Genomic DNA, 24,514 nt, shown 5'->3' with positions numbered 1-24,514 from the left:
ATTAAGCAGTGTAAAAAGATTTAAATCAACAAGTTCAGTTTTGATGAAAATATCTCAAGAGAAAACACAAAGGTTTCTGAGCTAGAACATACAAGCACATTTCTCAAATATGCACTAAACCATATTTTCCTGAGAGGAATCATAATACACAAAAATTCAAATTATGTGTGCAGTAACAAAAAAATTAACAATACTTTACAATTATACAATCTCCCAGATCAGCCTGTTATTATCTACGTAAGGGTCTGTATTGCAATAAAATTTCTGTTTAGAGATCTCAGATGTGTCTTTGTAGGAGAGATCTATTTTATTAAAGAGGTCATGGATCATCCATCATTTCAGCCTTCTCTCTGAATAATAATATTCCATAATTTGCTTCCTGTGATGATTATTTTTCCTATTATATCATCCAGTTTACCCAGAAATACTAATATATGAACGTTGTTTAAACATGACAGCATTCAAAAAGCAATAAAGTTCATACAAAAATACCACAATATACCTTTAGTTGTTTTTCTTATAGGAAGCCTTATCAACAGCTGTTGAAAGCTTCGGTATATTCATACTTTACCAATGTTACAAAAATTTCTTGGAGAGTGAAAATCAGCTATATGAATGTGTATGTCATCAAGCTATGTAATGTAACAAGAAATAATGTAAGTTTACATACATATTAAATTGCTTCTACAACACAGAGGAATGTAGCTTTTTTTTTTTGCTGTGGAACATCTAAAGAATGATACTAATGCTTTCTTTGAGAAACCTGCCTCTTCAACCAAGCCAAGATGCTAATGTCTCTTCAAATTTGCTTTTAAGAGAGTAGAAATATAAACCAGAGAAAATATCCATAAAGACAAGTTAAATTACAGACTGATGAAGCACAGAAAACCAAAGCTGTGTACCATTTGAAGATCTGATGAGCAGAAGATGAGCATATTTTGCACAGCCAGAAACAGATCAGAGGCAAAGCAAATAGCCTTTCCCTGACACATGGGAACCCTGAAATTCTTTGCATTTGACTATGAGAGAAAATATTTCTGCTAAAACCTTTTTCATTTTCAGTTTAACATTTCAGACAATAAGCACCAAATGAGATTAAACAAAGGTATAATTAAGACACTATTCAAGAACTGTAACATGTAAATTATGAGTATCCTCTAATGAACCTTGGTATTTTTAAAATTTAAAAACGCTGTAGTGCACTGTATTTGATTAACTCTTGAACTACAAAGTTCCAGATAAAGGACAAGTGCACTCAAATATCAAAATACAGACTTAAGTTCTTTAGAAGGATCCTACTACCATGAGGAACCATGAGAATACTAGATTTATTTTCTTCAAAAAATAAACTACTACAAAGAAAGACTGCCCATAATTTTCCAATTATACAGATATACACACTACCTTCGGGAGCATGCTTCCCTTCTGAAGAGTAGAAATTATTCTTTCTTGATCTAGAAGAGAATTCTAGCTTTGACCTTTTTTCGCACCAAAAATCATTAAGATGTAAGATAGGATAAAAATAATAGTAATTATTTCTCGAATTCTGCATTTGTGCAGCAAGTTACTAGCAAATTACCAGCAAGTTACCAAGTGCTAGTTGCAATTTCAAAAGTTTCCCAACAAAGTCTCGCAAACAGGCTAGTAACTTCAGAGCAAATGTGTATATTCAAAACCTAACACTAGGGCACTAACCTAACACTAGTTCCTGAAATTCTTCAAGAACAATTCGGATGTGTGTTCAGCTGTAAGAATAGAAGAAAAAAAAACAACACCCCACCAAAAACTGTTTTGTGGGGTTTTTTACAGCATTTACATTCAATTGCAGATTTTGATTTTTAAAAACTATGCATTTCAGACATGTTTAATTTGCAATAAGTAAAAATTCAGGCTACTTCTAAAAATCTGATATGATCTTTATCATTCTTTCCCTAATAAATACCAACCCCCCATACCCTCCCCAAAGATACATTACTAATCTATCTTTGTAGTAAAATAACTAGTAAAGTCATGCTACACACAGATACAAAACCATCTAAAAACCATCAGAAAAGTCTATTTTTCCCATTTATAATTAAGGAAACAGCAATTTTCTCCCTGTCTACCAGAAAAAGTGCGTATACACTTCAGGCTCATGGCTGAAGCTGCAGATATTTGGTCATTATTTTGAAATCATAGTTTGTTGGAACCATGCTCTAATTCACAATTTTCTCCAATTAAAATAATTTATTCATATCCAATACTGAACCAAATTTTGTTCTAAAAATAATGCAACTCTAATACAAAAAAAAAAAAAAAAAAAGCAACAGCCAAACTTCTGTTGGATTAAGCAATCATCTGTGCCTTGTGCCCCATATCCATTACAATTGTGCAGGGATCATATACAGAAACTACTAGCAGTGGTTTAACTCTTCATATGCAGCAAACTGAAGATCATCTGTATTTGACCTTTCAGTACTCACAACAGAACGTAGAGCATCTATTAAACTGCAGAACACAGAGGTCAAAACAGCATTACAAAGACTGCGCAACAGAAACTGTGGCCCCATCTATCATTTGAAGAAAAATTTTCTCCATGGAAACTTTCTTCACTAAGAAAATTGCCCTTTTCTTTCAAGAATCTTTTTCACAGTTACCACAAACACATGATTACAATAGTCCTACTTACAGACATGTAGATGATAAAATATAACACCAAGTTAGTGCCCTTTTCTAATAATAAACATGTAGATATTTACATTTGATGAATATCAACAGCAACGTAGACAAAATTTACTCTGGAGAAAGTTCTCAAATTGCCGCATTTGATCAATTTATCTTCCTTAACACAATAATGTTACATCTTTCCCATTACACTCTGAAAATAGGTATCTAAACTTAAATTCTATGTAAAACAGTATGATAATTTTGTAAACTGTATGTGCTGTGCCTCTTGAATATGCTGAAAAATAACTGAACTCTAACTAAGGGTTATAATTCCTTTGGTTTTGTTTCCAGCTATTTTTTCTTTTTTTTTAAGAAAAGAGATAACAGATGTGTTTAAAAAAAATGTTCTGGCTAAAGAATTCATATTGCTAGAAATGTATAAACCACATTGCTGTACCATACTGCATATTAAATAGAGTTTAATTTTGTTTGAGGTAGAAACAAGGAAGAAAAATGAAGACTGTAGAGTATGAAAATTATAAAGCACTTAAGTTTTCATGAAAGTACTTTACATACTTATTGATTTATATATTCTTGGTAAGAAACAAAAGCAGAATTCATGGTTACCATAGTTACACATACTCTTTGTTGTGTTTCAATGCCACATGATCTGATTCAAAGTAATACACATCAGGCTCTTCCTCATCATCCTCTGCAGTGTGGATGTTGGCACTCTCTTTGGCAGATGGTACATATCCAGCAACAAGCCTAGCCTCAGAAAGTGGCTTTCTTAGTCCATCATTTCCATGATCTCCCGTATTACCATTTCTCTCTTTTTCATTCTGTTTAATTTCTTCAGACTTTTGGGGAGATCCACTGATATTATTAATACCCACAGGTACATTCTTTTCAGTGGGACCAAGATTATTTTCCTCAACCTGTCCGTTTTCTCTACAAGGAGAGTTATTTTTAGTAGGGCTACTTCTGGCAGGGGTAGCCCTTCGCGGTGAAGTTCTCAATGTGTATCTGTGTTCTTGAAGTTCTGACATGGATGTCACTGGAGCTGAAACACAGTCCAGCACTGGAGAATGTGGTTCAGGTTCACCTGAGATCGATGCGCTGTCATGATGAGTATTCGGGTTGCTATTGGTGTTTTCAGCACACTGTTCCTTAGAGGCACTACTATCTCCTACAACATCTACCTCCTCCTCCGAATCCCTTAACAAAGATGACTGGATTTCAGAAAAGGACCCTGTAGCTGGCTCATACGCCTGAGTAGCATGCTCCTCAGGCAAGCAGTCATTTATTATTTTGTGGTCCTCTAACTTTACCTGTTCTTGAGAGTTTGTGCAAGGCACATAATGGTCTACAACACTGTCCTCCTTGCTGCTATTAAGCAACAATGAAGAATGGGCAAATGAGTTTCCGTTTTCTGCTACTATTTTGTCCTTAGGCGTACAGGAACCACCACTGTTTTGCTTAGTGTTCCCATCAAGCTGACAGTCATCACAGTTAAGAGAATTTGAGTCTCTCTCACTAACTCCATTGACAGTCTGATAGCCGCCGATCTCATCAACTATTGCAGAATTATTAAATCCTTCTGCACAAACATTCACCTTTTTAACTTCCCTTTTGTCACAATCATCCAATATAAGACATCGGCAAGCTCGCTTAGTCCCTGTGGAGACTGCATCATTGTCCGACACTAAGCTTTTATGCTCCAATGATTCCTTCTCTGTTTTAGCAGGCAAGTCTTCTTCTGAACTGTTGGGTGCCTCTGAACGTAGACAGCGCTTAATTCTTTTCAAAACTGGTGAAACAGGTTCTGCTTGTTTTTTCTCACAATTTTCCACAGTTTGTTTATCAACATTATCTTTTTCGGAAGTAGACAGCCCTCTCTTTCTAGGGCTCACCCATGACTCCCGAGCACTCTGTTGTTTCAAATCAGTAGTTCTTCCACCGTTACTTCCCTTCTGAGTTTGCACAGACTCTGGCCTCTTCTTTGGTGACCTTGACCGTATTTGAGGATGAGGTGAAACTTCCTCTGGATGAGCAATACTACGGTTTCTTAATGTTCTACCACAAAAGTTTTCATCCAAACCATTTAAACCCACTGTAGATCTTGTAACACGAGTAGATCGAGAAGCAGCCATACTATGGCAAGTCCCTAAAGTATGTTCATCATGCTCCACTCATTGGGAAACCTTCAAAAAATGTAAACAAAACAATCAGAAAAAAACACTTAAAAAACACCTACAGACACAGCAAATCTGAATACATTGTCACAAATGTACCTAATGTAAAACTGAATATGCCTATGCAATGCATTAATACCACTTCTTTCTGTGGTATTTCTTTAGGCCATTAAAAGAGTTTTCCATCTAAGCTACAGAGCAGCTGACTTGGTATCTGCGGTTGTTCTGGCTTTAGTACTTGTATGTGAATGTTGTGCATAGTTATGCCTTATGTAAGAGTGGAACCTTCCAGTTAGGCTCCAGTTACTAAAATACACCATTTTTATGTATTGTACATATGATATGATGTATTGGTATTATTATTAAAGTTTGTGTGGTCAAATCAGAGGCATCAAATCACATTCTTAATATCCCACAGTTTCCAGTTACATGGTTTCACATACGAAGAAGGAAACCATTAAAATCATATTTGCCTGCTCATTTGATGCTTAAAAACAAATCACTCAAATAACAAAACAGAACTGCAATTTCTAATTTAACAGGGCACTAAAAAATAAATAAATCACAACAGTAAAAAATAGTTACAGTCATTAATAGTAAAAATTAAATAAAACAAAATGCCCGAATTGGAATCATAAAATCATTCAAGTTGGAAAGGACTCTGGGAAGCAATTTAGTCCAACCTCCTGCTTGAATGATCATCAAGACTAAATTCACATGTAGTTGCACAGGACATTGTCCAGCTGGGTCTTGAAAACCTCCAAGTACAGATATTCCACAGCTTCTCAGGGCAACCTGTTCCAGTGTTTAATTATCCTTACAGTGAACATTTTTTCTTACACTCAGGCAGGGCCTCCCCTATTTTTCCATCATTTATGTCATTGCCTGGCTCTATCTTCTCAGTAGTCTCCTCTGAGGTATTACAAGGCTGTTTCCCAAGCCTTCTCCATGTTAAAACTTTTCATACAGTTGGCGAGATGAATCATCACCTACATTGGATTTAAGTACATTAAGACTCAAGGCTAAGTTTAAAACAGTTCTCTCTCAATACTCTCCAGTTTGAGAGTGTCTGTATTTCAGATTGCAGGGTGAAATGTAGGAGTACTCAACTTGCCCAATCTCAAAATAACATTTTTAAGAGCAATCAGTTCAGTCTTACCCTTCTATTCATCTTTAAAAATTCAATGTGTCAAACTGCGTACCACCACCAACCTGTCACAATATCCATGATAATGAATAGATTCACATTTGTACATAATGATATACCTTCCCTTTTCCATCTATCCAAATTTCAGCTTATACAAACCTGTTCAACTGACATGATGTAAAGACTTAAAATTTTAAATACAGAACATCAAGCCTTTTACATGTTATTTAGAAAGGCTGAAAATGACAAACAGATGCAAACTATTTCATTTTGCACCTTCGGGGCGGGGGGGGGAGAGGAGAGAGCATAAATTCTCACAAATTTACTATTTAGGCATCAGATGGTCCTAGAGCACAAAACATAGAATGGGACAAGACCAGTACCTCTCTTAAGCAATTAGCAGTAATTGCTATACTGTCTGTTTAAGTATTCATAAGGCAAGTAGTATTTCTTAACAAAAGTAACATACCCTAGAAGCACTGCTTGATATAGTTCTAGATACAACTATGTAAGACAGCACATCATTTTGTGTAATGAAGAAAGACAGTTACAAAGCAGAAATTCTAAATGTTGCAAAACTGCGTTGTACTTGTGCTGCTACAACCTTCCTGCTTGTTAGGTATTTCTGCTGCCTTACATGGATGCCTGGAAAGCTGCACTGTTTGTATTCCTGGAGATACAGGTAAAGAACTGTTGCACTAACTTCCATTCTGTCCATTTAAAACTAACAATGCAGGACAAAGTGTGAGACATCCAATGAACTCTGTCTTAAGAGAAAATATAAATAATATGGCAAACAGCAAATGAGCAAAACATCAGTAGTTGAGTTGAAGAGAGAAAACCACCCATGCAACTGTGTAGTCTGTAATGGTTGTTAATACCTATTTTCTCCGTGGATAATAGGTATGTTCTCCCCTTTTACACATGTGCTGGTTTTGGCTAGGGTAATTTTCTTCATAGCAGCTAGTATAGGGCTATAGTTTGGATTCGTGTTGGAAACAGCACTGACAATTTAGGCATGTTTCCATTGTTGCTGAGCAGTGCTTACGTAGAGCCAAGGCCTTTTCTGCCTCTCACACCACCCACAAGTAGGCTGGGGGTGTACAAGAAGTTGGGAGGAGACACAGCCGGACAGCTGACCCCAACTCACCCAAAGGATATGCCATACAATATGACATCATGCTCAGCTGGGGGAAGAAGCCTTCAGAGTTACGGTGTTTTGTCTTCCCAAGTAACCTTTATATGTGATGGAGCGCTGCTTTCCTGGAGATGGCTGAACACCTGCCTGCCCATAAGAAGTGGTGAATTAATTCCCTGGTTTGCTTTGCTTGCGCACACAGCTTTTGTTTTACCTATTTAACTGTCTTCATCTCAACCCCCAAGTTTGTTCTCAGTTTTACTGCCCTGATTCTCTCTCCCATCCCACTAAGGGCAAGAAGCAAGCAGCTGTCTGATGCTTAGTTGCTGGCTGGGGTTAAACCACAACACCACCCACATTTAATACCTTCTGAAAAGTGATCTCATTTGGGGATGAGCCCAAACATGAAAAACAGGGTCATTTAGCTATTCCATTTCACCTAAGTTGTTCCAATTAAGGCCACCACACGTTAAGGATTAGTAACTTACATTTCAAATGGATACCAATAAAGTCAGTTAAATCAAATTCCAATGTACACTTTGGCAATTACTGCTGAACTCCACAGGCATTAAAAATCATATGTAAGACAGAAATCGTTACTGACTTGCTGGTATGTTACTTTCTAAAGAAATATACATTACATAACAAGTTTAAAAGTTACTATTTACTTAGTACAAAATGCAAACAGCTTACCATTGCAAAACTAGAAGAAATACAGACTTCTGACATTTCATACAGCAGACTCTTACTGTGCCACTCAAGTAGAATCAATGACCATTGGCGATATCCATGATGTAATCCAAATGCCTTTTTACTACTTTATGCCATCACATTAACAAGACTTTGTAAACTGTTGGGAAAGAGACAAAGGCATCAACATTTAAACTATTTCATTAAATATTAAAAAGACTGCGACAGGACACAGAAACAGCAACAGCTTTTTTAAGGAGCAATTAGCAATTTTACAAGTGTCCTACATAAAGAACAGTAACGCTGCAAAGTAATTAAGAATGCGAAATGCTAATTTAGGTTTCAAATGCAAAATATCTTTCTTGGTTATTTAAAAGAGATTCACTGTATCATACTAAAGATGTGCAAATAAATGAATTCACAACAGAGAGTCATGTGTTAGGGTGTTCAAATCTCAGAAGATACTTGACCAGACACAAGAAAACAGGTAGTGAAAGATATTATTACAACTAACAAATTATGAAATGCATTGTCAAATATGTTTTATAATTAGATACACAGTGAAAAACAATTATTTCTGCTATTTAATTTTAATCAGCTGAGAAGAACTCAAAATTTACACTGGCTCCAAATCCCTGAATAACCTTCGTCTACACAATAGAAGTGAAATGATTTCCTGAGTTCACATTAACCCTATTCTTCACTCAAGCAAAACAATGTATACTAGCCTGCTTACAACGGAAGTGAACCAGTTTTGATGCTAAAAGACAGAAATAGATCTATGGATCCAAAAGCCACACAATGCTTTCAGTTGCTTGCAGAGTGTGGGCATCAGTGCCCATACCCAACAGCTATTACTTGAAAAAACATACCAGGAATCACATTTAACGTAACAACACCTAGCACTGTGGAAGCACCATAAATCCCTAGAGAATAGTGATTACTGAATCTTTCTTCATAACCTGTTGACTTCACAAAAGTGAACCTATTTTCATATTGACAATTCAGAAACTTCATGATGCACAACACAAGCTGACAGGCTTGTCCACATTTTTCTTTCTACACTGTTATTAAATTTAGATTACATATGCCAAAGCCTTTGGACATTGCCTTCTTTATTTTCAACCTACTTAGGATTTCATACTGGTGGGAGAAGAAAACAAACAACCCTTTAAGTTGACAATTCAAAATATAAACTGAGCCAAATGAGAGGAGATTAATTATATCTAGTTACAGTGAAATTCAATAATGAAAGATGTTTCTACGATGATGATACATGTAGCATCATAAATTCTATTACATGGATAACTAATCAACAAACTGCAGAGAACTGTCATAATAAAACACATACAGAGTGGAAAAACAAGAAGGCCAGGAAAAACAGTTCAACATGCAAGAGGTAAATGACTGAATGGAATGAGCAAAAAGAACCAGGTGCTACTTAGCCATACCAGGAATGGAACCAGAAACAGTGAGAGATGAACTCCATAAAGAGCTTCAATATCAAGTGATTTCAGCCTGTCCCCCCTCGCCATCAAGTTCTTTCTGTTTCTAATATTCTGGTACACTCTCAGTTACTTAAACCTGTATTGTTGCCTTTCCTACAGCTCGCCTTAACTGACAGGAAAGGCATATGTAGATACCAAAAGTAAAGAGATATTTTGACAAAGATTTTTGCAAAAATTAAACACACCCCAACAAAAATCTCATAGCTCAGTAACTTTGATAAAAGATACAGAAAAACCAAAATGTAACAGTGAGGGAATGAGAAGGTGGCTTAATCTCAAAAATTTTTATTATTTTACCATTCCATCAGTAAAGAACATCCACACAAGTTGTTTCAGAAATGGCTGAAACAGTAACATCAGTCTTTCCTCACATTTGTACATTTCATCTCCAAAACAACCTGATTTTACTCACAGCAGGAAAGACACAACCCCTGCTGTGCCTAGTCACCTTTGGGGAATGCAAGAGCATTACAGAAACAACAAAAAGAACATGCAAATATCACAAGAGGAGAAACCACAGTGGGAGAAAGAAAATTTCACCTAGTCAGGATTTTTTGTTCAGTAGCAGTTGGGGGGATGATGGGGGTAGCGACTTTAATCAGGATACACTGAAGTAACTGCACCTTAACTACCGCTTAAAAACCAGAAAACTACATTCACAAGAGCTTACCAAGTGAACAATTAGATAACTTCTCCCAGAAGTTTCCTTGGAAAAAATGTCTTCAAAATAAACTATTATTTCCTTACATTTCATAACCCATTAAGATGTTATGAACAATCACATCTTCCATGGCAGAAAAATTCAACGGAAAAGTAATTTATTGTTTTGAACACTGCTCATTTTACAAGATATTTATGAGTTAGAATAAGGAGTGCAAGGAAAACTAAAGGCACTTTTAGGTCTAAGATGTTCTTCAGAAAACCACATGAACAATTAAGAAAGGAGTATTGCAGTAAAGACTCAAAGTCTGAAGAGAAAGAATCGGCTAAGAAGCAAAATGGTTGGTTTGCAAAGCCCAATAAATCAAGAACTTAGAGGTGAAAGCAGAATGTAATGCAGACAGAGACAAAGCTTTGAAGTAAGAAAGGGACTCTGAACCTGTCTCTTGTGGGGAAGGACCTGTGTAAGAAAGTCAGCGAGTGAGGGCTGATGCTGAAACCTTACAGGGAACAGTCATACATTAATCAGTATGGAATTTCTTCAGAGTTAGACTGAAGTTTGACTGCTTCACAGAAATTTTTCATACATCTCACATACGATCAAGAATCTGATGCCAGCACAGAATGGAGTTTCAGGGTATGCAGTTTAGCATTTGAGAACCCTTAAAGCATTGCACAGCTTTAAGCAGACTCTACTGAAACACACCATAGTCATATAATCACATTAGAATTTTTATTTAACTTAATCAGAAGCTAGTGAATGTTGAGCTGTGTGTGTGAAAACATCTAGCAACAAGGAAACAAATTTACACAGAGATGGAAACCAAGAGTAAAGGACAGCAGAAAGAGGCAACTGCTTCCCTAAATACGCAGAATAACCGATTTCTTCACCAAGTTAAGCCAGTACTGGCTATCCGGGAACCAAGTAAAAATCGATTGTTTCAAGGAAACCCAGAGTTAAGAAAAATGTACATAGTTAAAAGTACATTCAATGTGTCCCTAAGCTACAAAAGAAAATGTAAAAAGGTCAGTATATGAACATACTGGCTATACCAGCATACAGGACCTGAAAGCACCAAAGCAATGGAAGACTCTAATTATGTGGTGGTGCTTTTTATATATATATATATATATATATATATATATATATGGCACTTAGGATGAGTATCTTAACATTACATACAATATCAACAAACAAACAGAGAAAAAGGTGGGGTGAGTGGGGACGCAGACTCTTGCAACAGAAAAAAAAGTCTCCAGTAGTTACTTGATGTCACTGCTTTATGAAAATGGACAACAGTGATGGCATTCCACAACACTCCAACCCTAGAAAACAGAACAGTTTCTTCATCTCACCTAGGGTATACTGAATCACCATCTTATTGAAGAGAAACAATCTATCTTCTTCCTTTCTTCTGAGTCTCATCTAACAATCAGTTTCCATTCATGCTTAATGATAACAGTGCATGGTGATAAAGGTTAAAGCCTTCCAGTGTTCAGATACTGCAACTGTAGATGCCAGACAGCAGTGCACTCTCTAGTTCCATACTGCAGTAAATTCCAAAATTACTTCAGAAACAGTACCAATCAGAGTTGATAAAACCTGAGCGTGACCCGACCCTGTATCTGTAACTCAGTCTTAAAGTGGTTTAACAAAGAAAAAGCCTAACATTTATCATGAATCTCCTGTTTGTCATTACCTTCCATTACGAGCATGTCATAAACTTGTAAGCAATCACTGCATCCATATACTAAGCGTGAATGCACACAATATCTGATCATTAGCAAGACCTCATAGATGCTCAATGCTATGGCCCGCAGGGGCAGCAGGCATGAAATTACATCTTCTGATTTTACATTTTCCACAGAGAATTACACCAAAGGTATCTTGAATAAGCTTTTGTGTTCTGATTGCTTAGAGATATCCTGATCATCACACCACTACCTTACCAGCTATATACTTCAGACCACATTATTTCAGTGACACTGAAAGAAAACCCCAATTAGATTTTATACACTGTAAGCATGCACAGTACTGCTTAAGTGTGCATCTCAAAAGAAAATAATATTCCTAGATGACTTAAGCTAATAAATAAAACTGGTGTATCTCTGTGGTATAAAATAGCAATTCTTAAATTCTCTGCAGAGTAGTATGTTATTTAACACTACATTTTTAAAAATGGAAAGTGTCTTGTATAAAACGAAGACTGCAGAACCTATTTATGTAAACAGAATCTAATCCCTCACAGAAGCAGTTTCCCAAGACAAAAAAAAAAAAGAATCTCCAAACAGAAGAGAACCTGGACAGACATCAGATTATCAGGACTTCGGTTTATCTCCACATATAAAGCATATCACTTCCTAACAAAGTGGTATTACTAAATTAGGGACGAATTCCATCTAACAAATTATATTCGCCAGTCTATCACATCTAGAGTATGCCAGCATCTCTTCCCACACATACTGAGCTTAGCATAATTGCATTAGCAAGAAATCAGTTTTCTGAAGAAGGCACTATATTTTTCTGATTTTATATTACACCAAAATAAGCAATACTTTCAAGTGATAGAAATAACCTCCATCAAAAGACATTACAAAGATCTTACTTGAAGTAATACATAACAATAGGCAGCTTAAAGCTATAAGGAAAGTTTAAGTGCAATAAAAGTAAAAATAAATAAATATTATGAGGGACCATGGTCTGGAGTTAGTCTGAGATTTCAGCCATCTCTGATGCAGTAATATTAAATTACATACAGTCAAAATACAGTTCATCAGAATGGAACTACTTATATTTATCTTATATATAAGGATAGCAAGATGACATAATATAAAGAACAAGAAAAAACTTACAGTAGTAGGAAAAAATTACCAACAGGTTTTAAAAGCAAACTAGCAAGGGACATGCTTTAGCACGAACTAAAACTGGCAAAGAACCAGACAGATAGTTCAATATGCCCATTTCCTTCCTTAAAATAGATGGGTTCAACAAGGTCAAACAAACATATTCCTTCATAAGAGGGAAAAAGCAAAACAAAACAAAAACCAACTTTTGAATGGAATCATGTTATGTAAAAAATAATGTTTCTAGTTCTTTCTGGAGGGAAAAAACATAACAGACAAGTAAGCTGAATCTGGTACTGAAATAATAGGATGTATGAAAATAAAAGCTTAACCTTCTCCTCTCCATCACTGTCTTACACTGACTCCTCTTTCTCTAAAACCACAAAATAAAGAAAAAGGTCAAACCAGCAAGTGATATGACAATGACAAGCAATGTACATCCGTTCCTTTGTATCCCTTCCAGTCAGCAGCGGGTTATAAAAACATTTGCCTGCACTGATACTTATCACTCTTCTGGGATACCAACATGAGGAAATTTATTGGGAGAATGGGTATGAGAGAGGCATCACCCCTTTTCCAGCCAAACATTCCAAGATAAAGTTGCAATATAAAACTAAATATGAATTATAGAAGTGTAACTGTACAGAAGAACTTTAGAAAAGTAACCACTCTATCAAATTTTTTCTCCATACAAACAAAACCTAAACTGCTTTCAGTTTCTTACATCTTGGTGAAATTAGAGTTTGTGCTGGAATGATACATTGAAGCATCTGCCTCAAACTGATACTCCCACCCTGCTGCCTTTCCCCCTCAATTCTCAGTCAAAATAATTAGTCATTTCTGTGCACAAATATGGATTCTTTTTTAAAGTCTCTTACTGATTAAGACACATCTGACTTCTTCAAGGTTTTCTACCTCCATGTTTTGGAGTAAGAAATTAGAATTTGGCATAGAGAAGCACCTGCCTAACAACAGAAATCCTGGTGGAACTGTGATGAAGGCAGGCTAAGGGGAATGCTAAACATGAATAAATACGTCAGGAGAGCAGCTACATTAGCAAAATGAGTGGATGCTCACTGGAGAAAGAGACAGGCTGGAAATCCTGATGAACTGCTAGAAGACACAAAGATCCCAACTGTGAAATAGGGAAACTGGAACTGGGAATAATTGGAAGCAGCAGATAGGCAGAATCTGGGATTTTACCTCATCACAACTAATCTATACGCATCACCCGCGCACCCAATCTGTCACAAATACTTGAGACAACTCTGTCAACACAAAGATTTGTGGAACTATACTATGAAGTGAATCTACAAATAGGTCTGAGATGAAAATATCACCTTTTCTTTTTTTCTTTTCAGATGGGTCCAGATGGATCAATTTTTCTTGTGGGTCATATTATAGGACAACATGTTGTACCACAAGAGTGGGATCATGTGGACAGAACCAAAGGTGAAGATGTGAACTTTGTAAGGTGGTACCACAGCCCTAGGAACAATAAACTACAGTCTACACTTCAACACACTATCTAGTACTGCTTCATCTTAACTTCTTAGAAAAATGCAAAAAAAGTTCAGTTTAATAAAAAGTCATTTAATAAAAAGTGCATTTAGCATGAAAAAAGACAGCAGCCTTAACTAAACACCCCTACTGAACTTACTAATTATTCAATAAAACAATTCTGTCAGACAACAGACAACTTACAAAGGAAATTAAAAAAAGACTATGCAAATAACTTCCACGTCCCACTTAAAAAAAATCACACCTAACCTCATTGGCCATCATTCTGTATCCTCACCCCACCTACCCACTCCACTACATCATCCTAGGTGAAAGTTCCGCTCTAAATAATAATACACTTTTTTCATGTGAAACCATACAGCTGCCTAAATAGCTTTGCTGTTATCCAAAGAACATCTTCTGTGCAGAATTACCAAAACATGTGATCGACATCTTTGAAATACATTAAATTACATAGGTTCTTGAAAAAAGCTCATAAAATTCATTACACTTAGTTGATTAACCATTTATCAAAAAGTTATTCTAGCAGAATAGACTCCAACATATTTAATCTCTTAACCATAGCTAAACATAGTTGCATACCAATAAATAGGAAACAAATATTTATTTCCTTATTAAGCTGTTATTGCAATGTTCAGAAAATATCAAATATAAAGACATTTCTCTCTTCCTACAGGTAGGCTGCAACTGTAGAATCATAGAATAGTTAGGGTTGGAAAGGACCTCAAGATCATCTAGTTCCAACCCCCCTGCCATGGGCAGGGACAACTTGCCCTAAACCATGTGGTCCAAGGCTCTGTCCAACCTGGCCTTGAACACCGCCAGGGATGGAGCATCCACAACCTCCCTGGGCAACCCATTCCAGTGCTTCACCACCCTCACTGTAAAGAACTTCCTCTATTTAAGTTTGAACCGTTACCCCTTGTCCTATCACTACAGTCCCTAAGGAAGAGTCCCTCCCCAGCATCCCTGTAGGCCCCCTTCAGACACTGGAAGGCTGCTATGAGGTCTCCACGCAGCCTTCTCTTCTCCAGGCTGAACAGCCCCAACTCTCTCAGCCTGTCTTCATATGGGAGGTGCTCCAGCCCTCTTATCATCCTCGTGGCCCTCCTCTGGACTCGCTCCAACAGCTCCATGTCCTTTTTATGTTGAGGACACCAGAACTGTACGCAGCACTCCAAGTGAGGTCTCACGAGAGCAGAGTAGAAGGGCAGGATCACCTCCTTCAACCTGCTGGTCACGCTTCTTTTGATGCAGCCCAGGATACGGTTGGCTTTCTGGGCTGTGAGCGCACACTGCTGGCTCATGTTGAGCTTCTCATCAACCAACACCCCCAAGTGCTTCTCTGCAGGGCTGCTCTGAATCTCTTCTCCACCCAACCTGTAGCTGGCCCCCACCCAGGTGTAGGACCTTGCACTTGCCTTGGCTGAACTTCATGAGGTTGGCATCCACCCACCTCACAAGCGTGTCCAGGTCCCTCTGGATGGCATCCCTTCCCTCCAGCGTATCAACCGAACCACACAGCTTGATGTCGTCGGCAAACTTGCTGAGGGCGCACTCAATCCCACTGTCCATGGTGCCGACAAAGATGTTGAACAAGACCAGTCCCAACACCGACCCATGAGGGACACCACTTGTTACTGTTTTCCAACTGGACACCGAGCCGTTTACCACAACTCTTTGCATGCGGCCATCGAGCCGGTTCTTTGTCCACTGAGTGGTCCATCTATCAAATTGATGTCTCCCCAATTTAGAGACAAGGATGTCGTGCGGGACGGTGTCAAACGCTTTGCATAACTCCAAGTAGATGACATCAACTGCTCTGCCCCTGACCATCAGTTCCGTAGCCCCATCACAGAAGGCCACTAAATTGGCCAGGCAGGATTTCCCCTTAGTGAAGCCATGTTGGCTGTCACCAACCACCTTGTTGTTTTTCGTGTGCCTTAGCATGCTTTCCAGGAGAATCTGCTCCAAGATTTTGCCAGGCACAGAGGTGAGACTGACTGGTCTGTAGTTCCCCGCGTCTTCCATTTTCCCCTTCCTGAAAATGGGGGTTATATATCCCTTTTTCCAGTCGTTGGGAACTTCACCTGACTGCCATGATTTTTCAAATATGATGGATGGTGGCTTAGCAACTTCATTCACCAGCTCCTTCGGGACCCGCGGATGGATTTCATCAGGTCCCATGGAAGGGGTCATCAAGTACTTACTAACTCTACTAACAGCTTACACATGAAAAGGAGGTTGATGAAGGGAAAAGTGCTCCTTTACTTTCTTAAAAGCTCCAAGATAAACCAGTCTGTTCATTTTTGTAGAAGACTCTACCCGATTTACTTTTGGAACGGTAACTGCAAACATGCTATGCTCTGAAGTACACTGTAATGTGCAAATTTTATGGAATACTGTATAGAATATATTTTTAATCCAGATGATTTTTCAGTCAAGGACATGCATTTGAAACACACCAATTAATATACTTTTTAATATGCGAAATTACATAAGCCTCAGAAGACTATCATAACGACAAACAGTGACGTACAAGATACACCAGGTATTCTGCATAGGTTGTGCCTGCTGCATGGGTACTAAGGCAAGTACCAGAGAGTGTGGAAAATGGGAGCATGAGGCACGCAACAGTTCCTATAAAAGGGGACTCCAACTTTCATAAAAGCTACAAACTCTTTACACTTATCAGATCTTCACTCCCAGCTAAATTTAGGGAGGCTGCTAAATTGGCCAAGGGGCTCAAATGTTACTCATGATAACGGTAAACAAATAGAGGGACACCTTCTTGCCTAAGCTAAAGGGTTGATCTAAATTATGGTTCTAAATACTTAACACGCATTCTGGACACACTGGGGGCACAGAGGGAATCCAGAGCTATCCTGGCATCTATGAACAAAAGAAACTAAGCTTGTCACAGCTGTGCTGTGGCCCTGCTGTGTCTTAGAATCATGGAATCTTCTGACCAGATACATTCTCATACTCCCGGAATTACAGGCATCCCTTGCCACATGAGCTGACACTGCACACAGAATTGTAGCACCACTCACCCTGTAACCTAACAGATGTGTTCTCACATGCTAGGAGCTCTGGAAAGTAATGGACTAGCTTATAAAACGAACTGTGCTTTAGCCTTGGTCTGCTACTATAAAATCATAGAAACATTTAGGTTGGAAAAGACCCTTAAGATCAAGTCCAACTGTAAATGACTTGCCTTATGTTGCTTTTTGATTGGCAGCTATTTTTACGAGCCCTAGCTCTTTTATGCTCATGTGGCTGTGTTATGACTGACTTTGATATATTAATAAAATCGTATAGCACAACTGACTTTATTTCACCCAGTCAAGTCTCTGGCACACAGCCAGTACAGAAACATCTATTTTCTGCAGAAACAGTCTGAGGTTCTATAGTTGTTGAAATGTTTCATTGACATACGTCTATGTTAGAACTTCAACATCACTGCAGTTTTCAAAATGGTGATTTGTGGCAAAAAGACCCATCCATACTTTTTGTTCCAGCCTTCCATACAGGATAGCGTTTATTTTCATTCTCTCTTTTTTCCATTTGGTCTAATCCACTGCATAGTTGCTACAGTTAGCCACAGATGACAGCTTTGCCATTGCAGGTAGTCTTCCAAAGCAGTTTTGAGCATGTTCTTGCTCTGTGAGCTGGACATCAGCATCTACACCAAGGATGAGTCTTTCCCCCCCAGAGTACTTGAAGGCAGACAGAAACCTTCTCACTGTGCTTGGGCATCCTGGCAGAACTGCAGATATCAGCACTTACAAACAACGTCTTACAATTTATTCTTAGATTCTTTCCAAATTCTGCCTTGCAACTGACACTGAGCTTGTTAACAGCGAAGTTTCATACCCCTCTGTAGTTTGATGTTCTCACTCTTTGTTCAGTCTGTATTTGTGTTCTGAATAAGAAGACCATTATGCATATTTCAGCCTACTTGGATTCCCGAAGTTTTAACTGGCAAGTATTGAAGGTGTTTTAAGTGCATTAGCAACAGCATTTTTAAAAAACTCTTAAAGTAACCATGCCAGCCACCTTCTGTTTAATTGCTGATCTGTCTCCAGGCACAGAAAACAAAACTTACAATACGAACATTATCACATACCTTTCAATTACAGCATCCTTACTGATAATAGAGGCCTTGATTTTAAAAAGACAAAACCAAGCTTATTGTAAGAGTAGTCCTAGTTCAACTAGTACATTACTTTTTCTAGCTGCTTCTGTCTCCATCCAAATATCCAGATAGGATAGCTGGCCAGAATTTCCTTGATTTAACAGTACAATGGTAGTCTATTTTCCTTTTTCATTCTAATGTATATAATTCAAATAGGACTATGATAGCATCATGTATAATTTTGTTTTGCTTGATTGCTACTTTGCTTTCTTCTCTTGCTCTGCTCAGAAGGTCTTTGTAGGCTAGTACCCTCTGATAAACAACATGCTGCATTTCATTTCCTGGGTTTTCTGTGTTCTGCCTTGCCCATGCTTACAGTACTAACCGGAAATACAAAGAAAGTTCTGTTTGGCCTGCATTTACATTTAAAATCTCTGCCTTTTAGTTACTGCTTACTTTCCCAATAAGAACATGTTTTTCATTTGAACGCTTTGGCATAAAATGCCATTATCACCCTGTAAAAAATTCAGGAAAAAACAGTTTAGGGATTTTTTTTTTTTTTTTTTTTTTTTTTTACCATAACTACAGGTCTTTGCTTTTCTTGCGACCACTGATAAAGAACTGTTAGCCTTGCTCCACTTGTATTTTTCATCTAGATACAGGTTTGCTTATCAGTTTTGCAGTTTCTACAGCCCTCGGCATAGTAAAAACTCAGACCAGACTGATTCACACCTTCTTAATCTTTCCAAGTCACAAATTAATTATCTTGAAAGATTCAGCCAGAAGAGAAAAACTTCACATAGTACAACTATGCATCAGTTGTTTCTTTGCCAGGTATCTTAACAACTTGTTGAATATACATATTTTATAGATCTAAAATGCATTTCAAATTATTTATGAGATTTTACACTGTTACTCTAAACCCACAATTAACCTGTCAACACATTGCAGAAATACAATTACAGTTTTACCCTCTGCATGCTTTTCTTCTAGCTTTCTTCACTCAAATTTGTGATATAAGGAATACCCACATATTCTGCTTGATTATTATTGTTATTCAGGGTTGTTTTGCAGTACTCAATTCGACTTCCTGCACCTACATGAGGCAATTTAATTCCAAAATTATGCTCTTTCAAGCATAAAATGAACAACTGCCCACAAAGTGAAAAATTCATTCTGACTCTATTACTCCGTCCCACTTGCCAAATACTTTATCAAGCACTTTCTAAATATGTTCCTTGCTCCAGACACTGTGATGTTGCGCTACACAAAGAGAGTAAAAAGGACTTATCTATTACCGCCTAAGCACATGAACATATCTGTCACCTACTCACATACACACTCAATTCCCTCTGTATGTTGATTATCCATTTTCAAAATTTCTTCCCCATTAACTTAAAAGCAAATCAATTATTTCAAACTTTACTAACTTCAAATCTCTTTTCTCACACTGAGTCAGAGCAAAGGTCTATCCAGTCAGTGCTTTGTCTCCAACAGCAGCCATAAGCAGATGGCTAGGGAAGAGCTGCTGCACACAATACCTTTCCAGCGTCCAACTACTTTTAGCGTAGGGTTCTCTTACGTCTTATGTGATTTCTATCTATTTACTAAATCTTAATGGATTTTCCATTAATTTTCCCTGTCTTCCCTTGAGCTCCCATAATTTTTTAGCATTCGATCTATCCCACCAATGTGTTTGTGAAAGAGAATTGTCATTTTTCATTTTTACAAATGGGTGTAAGGACCCATAACCTGGCAAAAAAAGAAAGGCTGCAAGGTTAGACACCCAATGCAACTTTCACAGCCACTTCAGTTCTAACTTTCTCCTTACTGCTTCCAACTGTATTTTTTTTTTACTTTCAGAACAAAGTTTTTGTGTTTTACACAGAGCTCCCCCCTGTCGCTTCACTTTTTAGGACGTGGCCTGTATACATTTTTTCCCAGGAATAAATTTAAAAAACCCTTGTTTTTATCAAGGGTGGAAAGCTACTGCATAAACAAAGTATGCCTTTTCAACTACAATATCATAGATGTTTCAAATGGATACACTCAGTACTTATAACCGAGGTGTACATTTGCAGTTGTGTCTACCCTAATAGAACATACGAAACTTCAGGTTTTTAAATAGCGTCTTGCTTTCTCTCATTTTAATTTTCTGAAACCGAAGTACTTTCTCACAGTTCTGACTTTTACCCTTTGTCTCAAGATGATAGACACATGACTACAGTAATATTTCACTGATTTTATACTTTAGCAGTTATTAATTCAATAATACAGTGCAAACAATGGCCATATTTTAATGAAAATAACAATTAGAGCATTTAACCTTTTATATAAAAATACATGTCTGGCTATGATAAAATTCCTAATGATATCTCTTTCAAAAAATAAAGACGAGATGCTCATCCTACCATTCACTGCAATTACCCTGTAACAGCAGGTAAAGGGACTGACGGAACATTAAAAGGCTATTCAAGTTCCAGGGGCAGCCACTAGAGAATTTCTCAAAGCAGAAGAACAAAGGAAAAGAGAGCTACCATCTACCTTCAGCATATTTTATCACACATTCAGGCAACAGGAAGGAGCTGCCAGAAGCTGGGTCAGAGAGTGTGAATCACATAGTTTCCATACCTATTCTAAGCAAACATGAGCAGATTGCCGAGCTCAGTTAGTTTCCTAAATGGCTAACCCGTCACAGCAGTATAAAATCTGCACTTGCAGTGAAGTTCTCGCTCCCCACAAGCAGGGGCTTTGCCTCTGAAATGCACAACCAAGTTGGCCACATGCTGTATCAAATGAAAACACATTTCAAAACTTCTAATCTGAAGTCAGTAGATAAAACTTAGACTAAACATCTAAGTAATTTACTATGGCTTTTCATATTGACTTACACAAATATAATGTAAAAAAGATTTGTTTTCTGATTTTTATCCCTCTGAAACATTCGTTATAGAGATTTATAGAGATCTGATTACTCCAAATGTTTATTTCTTAAAAGACCAAAACCAATTAGGCCAATAGCCTTCTGAGTTTGCCATATATAAACTTGGGAATCTTTATAGTATGAATTTAAAAATAGCCGATGAAAGTAGTTAAAAAGTTAGAAATATCTCATTTATTCACTCTAATGGTCGTACGCACATTTGCATTTATAAAGATATCAAACAGAAGACTACATAGCTTTTTTTAAGAATAAATCACAGTTTGCCAGTGATGTCCTAAAAAAGCTTTACCGACCCTTTCTAAGGCACAGTTTTTTCAAACTATACTAAGGAATTCAACAGTGCTATGTCATACCAAGTGCTATGCTCATTTCTTACTCAGGAAGAGCTGACATCAAGTATTAAGTAAGGATTAACTTGACAAATATCATTTACATGCCATCCATAAAACTGCTTAACCTTTTCTAAAACATTACCAAAAAATGACTGGAAGTTGTCTTAGAGAATACCTAATATTTCTATATAAAAATATGTAATTTTTCAGCTATGAACAACTGTACTACCCACAGCATTGCCATAAAAGAAGAAAAAGAAATAACAGTAAGAATACAGCCCCTAAGCAGCCTTTGCTGTATCTTGACTACACAAAGCCCTCGTCATTTAATGATGCATTATCTCTCCTCAGGCAATAAGCAATTAAACACATTCCTTTCTTGAAACAGGAAGGATGGGGAAAAAAACCCTAAACGTAAATTCCCCCCCACCTTTAAAAATTAGTTTCACTCTATCTAGAAACAAAGAAAATACTGAAATACAGTGACTAAGTATGGCATGGCAGACCTGAGAACATACCTTTGCTGTGCATTCCCAGGATTAATGGCTATTTCATTTGGCTTATCTCCTCGGTATTCCACATAAACTATCCCAAACCTTTGATTATTCTGGTTGCCTTTTTCTGCACTAAGTCTAGAAGACAGATCACTGCAGGATAATCATATTCAAAGCATGGCCTATGTATGTCATGGATTTTTACCATAGAATAGTAATGTTTTGTGTTATGCCCCCTTTCTAATAATACTCAATGCTTTTTTTATTTTTGACAGCTAGTGAAAACTGAGTTGATGTTTTAACAAAAATGTCTATCAGAACCCTTTCTCGAGCAGTAATAGCTGATTTAAAGTCAGGGCTGGTGTTTTTTGCATGAAGTTATTTTATTCTCATGCATTACTTCACATTTCTGAAAATAAGCTTCTGCTTCTGTTTTATCACCCATCCGTTCAGTTTTGTGAGATCCTTCTACAACTCTGATGGCTCTTGATTTCACCACTGTCTTGAGTCAGATTTGTATTACCTCTAGACTAGTATCAGAATACAGGGTTGTTTTTTTTTACTGCAATCACCGAAATAATTTCATTATCACTACTCTATAAGCATTTGATTGAAATCAACAACTCTGACCACTTCTTCTAACATTTTAAATACCTGCCTATTTTGACCAAAAATCCCCCTCTTAAATCATATCCCAGCTAAGGTGGCACTACTTCCTTTCTAGACTTCTGCATGCATACAGTTTGGATCATCCTTGTTCAGTTGAGGAAAACATTAAAAACGTTTTTTTTTATATGCTTTTAGTGGTGAGATTGAGCAACTCTACAATGTCCATGTATTTAAACAGCCACTAAGGAAATAAAACTGTGAATCCACATGCGAGTTAACAGAATCATAAGTGGTATGTTGTTGCCAATATGTTGTACCTATATTGAAGGTTACACATTCATTGGCAATGAAGGTTGCAATGATCCAATGATAAACACCCTTTTTTGATGTTTGAACCCGCTTTCAGCAGTTGGCTTGATTTAGAAAGATTTCCACCGTTATCCCATGTGGGTAACTCTCATGAGGATCTATCTCAGCATTCTGCATCCTAATTACTGCAATGCTCTTTCCTCTACCCCTGCTCCACTCATACGCATTTAGATACTTCTCCAAAGAGCATTTCCTTAGTTTATTGCTTTGTCCAAGACACCACTTTGCCTATACTTTTCTAACACACCAAACCAAGCCGCACCCAGCTACCACCTCACTCCTTATCAACAGGGTTGATTCACACTCTGGTGAGCCTTCAATCATTCTCTCTTTAATTTTCCAACAAGACTTCCCAGGTGAGGTTTCATTTTACTGTTAAGTGATTTAATCTACAAAGAAGAGCAATCCCATTCCCTGGTAGCTCCCAGGCCCATCATCCTGATTTTTCCCACGCATTTGCTTTAGCATTCAATCCAATCTCACGAGCTGATTTAGAAAATACAAATCCCTACAAAAGAGCCATTATTTTTCTGCTGGTTTAGCTTCCTAAACAGGCTCACTGTAATAGTCAAATGAGCACAGGTGCCAGTGGAAAGCACAACTCTGTATTTTGGTGACAGACAGTCATTGGATCAGGCTGGCTGTAATATGAAGCTTTACTCTCAGGCTCTCCCAGAGATGCTCTCAGGCTCTCTTGCTTTCTAAGTGTAAGAAGCACAGTTACTTCTTTTAACTTGGAATTCTAATCTTCCATGATGAGGATAAAAATGTTTTATAACTGACAACAGGAAATAATTCAACCATCTTCATGTTTCCATCTACCTGTATTGCCCAGCTATAACCTGTATTATAGCGGAATTGTGAAGTCCTTGGGGGAAACATTCTTCCGTGTCTGCTTCTGCAAAGCAGAGGTCACACCATTACCTGGTTTACATATTTTCATTCTGTTTTACTGTTCACTCCAATAAAAAACCTGTTAAAACTCTATTGAAAATCTAACCGATATCCAGTTGATGCAAGTCTTCACTGACAGAACCTGAGGCACAAAAAAACGCATCAGAGGGGAAAAAACCAGACCTTCTGTCTTCTGATTTGTTACTGATTCAAACCCTTAGGCTCTTTTTGACATCTTCTCATTATGGAAAATATAGTCAGTGAAGGCCAAAAAGAAACAGTTGTCCAGACTTCAACAGAAGTTAACTTCTAAGTATAAGAAAAACAAACATCTGTATCAAAGCAGTAGCGAAAGCTAACCAACTACAGAAGCCGTAATAGAACC

The 24,514-nt window shown here is 37.4% G+C and overlaps 1 protein-coding gene across 7 annotated transcripts in view; it reads right to left on the bottom strand.

Moving 5' to 3' along the window:
* The window catches only part of ZZZ3 (zinc finger ZZ-type containing 3), a 63,715-nt gene that overhangs the window by 29,320 nt on the left and 9,881 nt on the right, over window positions 1-24,514 (bottom strand). For all 7 annotated transcript variants that reach the window (XM_030493908.1, XM_030493911.1, XM_030493913.1 and 4 more), the window contains exons 2-3: window positions 7,820-7,976; window positions 3,289-4,850 (exon numbers count right to left, since the gene is read on the bottom strand). In XM_030493908.1, coding sequence (XP_030349768.1) covers window positions 3,289-4,799 — 1,511 coding nt within the window. In that variant the 5' untranslated portion in view covers window positions 4,800-4,850; window positions 7,820-7,976. The remainder of the gene's footprint in view (window positions 1-3,288; window positions 4,851-7,819; window positions 7,977-24,514) is intronic.

This window comes from Strigops habroptila, chromosome 8, assembly GCF_004027225.2.
Source record: "Strigops habroptila isolate Jane chromosome 8, bStrHab1.2.pri, whole genome shotgun sequence".
NCBI lineage: Eukaryota > Metazoa > Chordata > Aves > Psittaciformes > Psittacidae > Strigops > Strigops habroptila.
The sequence above is the reverse complement of the archived record's forward strand: the minus strand, read 5'-3'. Positions and strand labels throughout refer to the sequence as shown.